The following is a 6009-nucleotide window of genomic DNA, read 5'->3' as shown; positions in this document are numbered from 1 at the left end:
GAGATTAAACTTTAATGGTAAGGTTATTCAGCCAGAGTATGGCTTCGTCATCAGCTAAATTTCATTCCAAGGTGGCTAAAATGGCGAAAATTTTGTCAAAAACAGGGTTTTTCGTGATTTTCTCGAAAATGGCTCCAACGATTTTGATCAAATTCATACTTAAAATAGTCATCGTTAAGCTCTATCACCTGCCACAAGTCCCATATCTGTAAAAATTTCAGGAGCTCCGCCCCATCAATGCAGATAGATTCCCAATTATCAGGCTTCAGATACAATATTGAAACAAAAAAAATCAAGTGGAGTAGATTGAGCATGAAAATCTCTACAATTAATGTTCAGTAACATTTTCACCTAAAATTGAAAATAAGCTTTAAATTCGAGAAAATGTGATTATTCAATTGCAAATTATTGTTGATTCTATTAAATCATTCACTATGAAGAGATAGCAGACCTCATGTGTGTCTCCAGCGTTATTGCCCTGTCACCAGCTGGCTCAAATCTTTGAATAGTAGACTTGAGATGCGCGGGAACACTAGCGTCAGGTGATCATTCTTCATAACGGCAAGGAAAGTTGTGTGAGTGCGCCACACCAGATTTTTTTTAATTCTTTCAACAGACGCTTACAGAGCACGAATAGCATATATAAAATAAAATTGAATTGATAGTCGTAGCTCATGATGGAATCCTAAATTGATGAATTTCATAGTTCCATATTATTTCTCTGAAACAAGCAGCTTTTTTTGGAAAAATTATTCCAGAATTTTTATAGAGTGACTCTAGACTTGATAGAGAATTCTATATATTATAGACTTTATTAGAGAACTCTAAATTTTATAGAGTGACTCTAGACTCACTCTATAATTTTTCGCTCTTCGTAACAATTTTTAATATTTCCATACTTTTCTCATTTTCTAACGGTTTTTACCGAATTGTTCTCAGTTTGTAAGGGCGATTCATGCCCTCGGCCGCCTAGCATTGGAGTGTCGCCGAGCAGAAAAAACGTCAATAATTGTAATTGAGGTCACTTCCGGATTGATTTCTCCAATAATTGCCAGTTTAGCATTGGTTCCGGTCCAATTTGCACGCAAATCAAGTGTCTCAGCTCTCGGCAGCCTTCTGTCAACTACTGAGTCCTTCGCTTTTCACCCAAAACACTAAAAATATTCTGGAGATTATTTATTTACTTTATTTTCACAAAAACCACAGATCGTGAGAGAAAAACTAAAGATACTTTGGACCATTTCAATTCAATTCAATTTATAATATTGTATCCTATACATCTAATAATTAGACTGAATATGAGTCAATGAAGAGCTACCTTGGAAAGGTTCTCAACACTATTGTATAATATATTACAGTAATTTACCAATGTGATTGTTTTATTGACCGAGCGAAGTGAGGTCTAAGATTCAAGTCGACGGTTTGGCATTTCTCTTAATGTTTAAATGTTTGAATGTTTAAATGTTTGAATGTTTAAATGTTTTTATGTTGCGCATTTACGGCGAAACGCAGTAATAGATTTTCATGAAATTTGACAGGTATGTTCCTTTTTAATTGCGCGTCGACGTATACACAAGGTTTTTGGAAATTTTGCATTTCAAGGATAATATAAAAAGAAAAAGGAGCCTCCCTCATACGCCAATATTGGAGTGAAAATCAGACTATAGAATTAATTATTATTCATCATAAATCAGCTGGCAAGTGATTACACAGATGTGTGGAGAAGCCAGTCTATTGCTGTATTTCCATGAGGTCTATAGTTTCATTCAGGTACTTGTGGATGAGAATACTGCGTGAGGTCTGTTCTACTGTTCACAGAACTACTAATAATCATATTGGTAAATTACTGCGATTATACAATAGTCACAAAAAATAATATATGTTTTTTAAAACGCAGTCAGTTTTCTCCCAATTCTCACCATCTCTCTCCCAAATTTAGATAACATTTAAAAGTCCTAAATAAGGTAGTCTTTTAGGTTTTCACGTTAACAAAATTTTCCGTTCGAAAATTTCCTTTACAAGAGAGATTTTGTAGCTCAAAATAATCAGTAAAACCCAGTTCTATCGAGCTGGATATTTCCTAATCCGGAAAATGGTAGAAATTTTTTAGATCAATAGTCTGAATCAGTTAAAGCTCATTAAGCTGCGTTTACACCAAAGTTATTAACGGAATGTTAAAAACTTAATCTTTATAGATTCTATTAGATTGAACGGAACTCGACAAACACATATGTTCATCATGTGTATGATAAGTTATGTTCAATCTAATAGAATCTATAAGGATTAAGTTATTAACATTTTGTTCTTAACGTTGGTGTAAACACGGCTTAAGGATACCTTGTACCATTCCTCTCCCAAATTTAGATAACATTTAAAGTCCTCAATAGGGTTATGTCTTAAGGTTTTCACGTTAACAAAATTTGCAATCTAAAAATATTCCCTGTAGGAAAGCTAGTTCTGGAACTCTAATGAATCCGTAAAACCCAGTTCTTTCATGATGGACATTTCCTAATCCGAGAAAAGGTGAAAAATGGGTAGATCAATAGATTGAATTGGTTGGAGCTTATTAGAGAAGCTAGTTCTAGGACTCGAATGGTTCTGAAATAAGTATTTCATCGACATGGATATTTGCTAATCCGGAAATAAATAGAATCTTTGTAGATCAATAGCCTAAATAAGAACTTATCAGCGGTCAGTGAGGATTTTGCAGGAATTGACAGGTATTTGAAAGATGATGATGGGAATAAATTTGAATATTGCAATCCCAAATTATTACTAATCTCATTTATTATTCATTCTCACATACACTACTTATTCTCATGAAAGTGATTGTAATAAACTATTGGAAAAATATTTAAATCTTAAATTTAAGAAGAGTTCAATTAAACTATTGTTATTCTGTATCAAAATCTGATGTATATTTCTTATTTTATTTTTGCATTTTGTATTAGTTTTCTTTCATTTTCTACTTAAAATCTTTGAAGTGTAATATTTATTTTGTCTAAGAATATTTATCTTTTGTAACTCATTTTTCCCTGTAACTGGGCACCCGCCGAAAAACCTTTGGGTTTGACAGGACCCTCAACTGTTTGTATTGTGAATAAAAAATTTTGATTTTATTTTATTTCATTTCTCTCTCAGCTTGAAAATTACAAAAACCCATGTTCATCACGAAATCACTTTGCGTATATTAGTATCAGTCCAAAAAAATAGTTACCAGAGATGTTGAATATGGTGGATTATTAAAAACAAAAATCAAATTGAAATTTTACACATAAATCTCACCAAATATTGAATTCATTGAAGTAAATGTTAAACAAAGCTTTGAATTGAGAAGAGTATATTAATAAATTCTGAAGCTTGATATCGAAGGAATAAGAACTCATAAGCGATAAACAAGATTTTTACAAAATATGCGAGTAATCATTCGAGTAATTTGAATTCTTTATGACTTGGATTACGGTGAGATTTACTCTAAATATATTCTGAATTGAAATTTTAATCCATTTAGATATAGTGGTTAACCATGAACTGTAGTGGAAAATGATGAAATATACATCTGAGCTCCAATGCAATATTTTATAATATAACCTTTGTATATTATTAAACGAAAATCCCAATTAAATACTGTAAATCACCCCGAAGTCTATTGCTACTGCAATATTGACAACAGGGTAAACAGCTAGATGGCAATTCACAGCATTTAATTTGGATTTTCGTTTAATAATAATTATTCATTATTAGCATTTGAACAAATCAAACTTCCAATTATTTCCATCTGAAGTCTGTATTAGTTTCAAAAGTGAACTTGATTGTGAATTTATATATATTATCTGACTGTCATCATCAATGATCATTATTTTCTAAATTGAATAAGTTTGTATCTTAACTTCATTAATTAAATAAATCCCCAGTTTGACATATCCAGTCTATTATACACGAAAAAAATTAATTTGATAAAGGATAGCATTGAAACCAATTACTGGATAAGTATTTCAATGCAGTAAATTTGAAGCTTTTATTAAACCATAAGCAACAAAGCATTAAACAGCGCTCAAACAGCCAATGATGTCCCAATTTAAATCCATAATATTTTGTTTGAAGGTCCTCCGACTTTATTCCTATGATTTTTCACTGTTATTAATTAGTTACCGTATGTGATTTTACTGTGTGTCTTTATTAACTATATAAATTTGTCTATATACTATGTTTATGTATGTCAATGTATATGCATGTTTAAAATTTCACATCGAATGCCACGGCAAGAGTAGAAGGGAAGATGGAGAGAGAGAGAGTTGGAGAAAGACTCATCGAGAGAAAAAAACGACAAAGGAGAGGAGAAAGGAAGATATGAAGGTACAAAGACGATATGGGGTGAGAAGGAAACAAATAAGAAAAGTAGGGGGAATGACAAGAAGAAGAAAAAGAAGGGAAGAAGGAGAGGAGAAGAAGAAGAAGATGGAGAAGATGAAGAAGAAGAAGAAGAAGAAGAAGAAGAAGAAGAAGAAGAAGAAGTCAGGAGGAGGAGAACAAGACAGGAGGACGAGGAGGAGAAGAAGAAGATGAAGGAGATAAAAAAATGAAAGAGAAAAAGAAGATGAAGAAGACGAAGAAGACAGAGAAGATGAAGAGGATAAAGAACATGAAGAAGATAAAGAAGATGAAAAGAAAGGAGAAGAAGAAGAAGAAGAAGAAGAAGAAGAAGAAGAAAAAGTCATGAGGAGGAGGAGAAGAAGAAGAAGATGAAGGAGATAGAAAAGATGAAGAAGTAAAAGAAGATGAAAAAGATGAAGACGATGAAGAAAATGGAGAAGAAGAAGAAGAAGAAGAAGAAGAAGAAGAAGAAGAGAAGAGAAGAAGAAGAAGAAGAGAAGAAGAAGAAGAAGAAGAAGAAGAAGAAGAAGAAGAAGAAGAAGAAGAAGAAGAAGAAGAAGAAGAAGAAGAAGAAGAAGAGAAGAAGAAGAAGAAGAAGAAGAAGAAGAAGAAGAAGGAAGAAGAAGAAGAAGAAGAAGAACAACAACAACAACAACAACAACACCAACAACAAATAAGAAGAAGAAGAAGAAGAAGAAGAAGAAGAACAACAACAACAACAACAACAACAACAACAACAAGAACAAGAAGAAGTCAGGAGGAGGAGAGGAAGATAGGGGGACGAGGAGAAGAAGAAGAAGATGAAGGAGATGAAAAAGATGAAGCAGAAAATGAAGATGAAGAAGATGAAGAAGACGAAGAAGATAAAGAAGATGAAGAGGATAAAGAAGATGAAAAAGATGAATACGATGAAGAAAATGAAGAAGATGAAGAAGTAGAAGAAGAAGAATAAGAAAAAAAAAGAAAAAAAGGTGAAGGAGATGAGAAGATGAAGAAGACAGGAGGAGGAGAAGGAGAAGAAAGGAGGACGAGGAGAAGAATAAGAAGAAGTGGAAAATGGTGCAAGGAAAGAAGAAGACAGGAGAGAGAAGAAGTAGGAGGAAAAGAAGCAGTAGAAGAAGAAAGAAAAGAAGTAGTAGCAGAGAATAAGAAAGTAATAGGAGAAGAAAGAAGCAGAGCGAAGAAGGACAAGAAGGAAAAAGGAAGAAGTAGAAGAATAAGACAGGAGGGGGAAAAAGGGGAGAAGAATAAAAGAAAATAAAGAATTCGAAGATCAAGAAGGCAAAGAAGAAATAATAGAATACGGTAGTACACATTACTAGGCAGCACTCTTCAAATCAATGTAAATGGAAAAGGTAAAAAGCGGAAGTAGATGAAAAAAGAATAGGAAAAAGAAGAAGTATAGAAAGAAGAAGGAAAAAGAAAAACTACAGCAATGTGGCTGCACAGAAAGAAGGAATTTCCCAGAATAGGAAGAAAAGCCTTGCCGTTGAAGTCAAAGTCACGCCACGATTTTCCCGATTTTCCTGGTTAAAAATAAATGCACTTCGAGCTTGGAAAAACTGGCAGGCTTCAGGAAAAGCTTTGCTCGCTTTATACTCTACTTATTATTGATGTTGCAGGTATTAAATGGAA

General features: G+C 33.1%; 1 protein-coding gene across 1 annotated transcript; it reads left to right on the top strand.

Moving 5' to 3' along the window:
• Positions 1–4454: 4454 nt before the first annotated feature.
• LOC120349044 (glutamic acid-rich protein-like) lies at positions 4455–5053 on the top strand (the record flags this gene model as incomplete). The annotated part of the gene is made up of 2 exons (XM_039418989.1): positions 4455–4508; positions 4793–5053. Coding segments are annotated over 2 exons (315 nt in total), but the record flags the coding sequence as incomplete, so codon positions are not given.
• Between the last annotated feature and the right edge of the window lie 956 nt (positions 5054–6009).

This window comes from Nilaparvata lugens, unplaced genomic scaffold, assembly GCF_014356525.2.
Source record: "Nilaparvata lugens isolate BPH unplaced genomic scaffold, ASM1435652v1 scaffold801_2, whole genome shotgun sequence".
NCBI classification, from domain to species: Eukaryota; Metazoa; Arthropoda; class Insecta; order Hemiptera; family Delphacidae; genus Nilaparvata; species Nilaparvata lugens.
The sequence above is the reverse complement of the archived record's forward strand: the minus strand, read 5'-3'. Positions and strand labels throughout refer to the sequence as shown.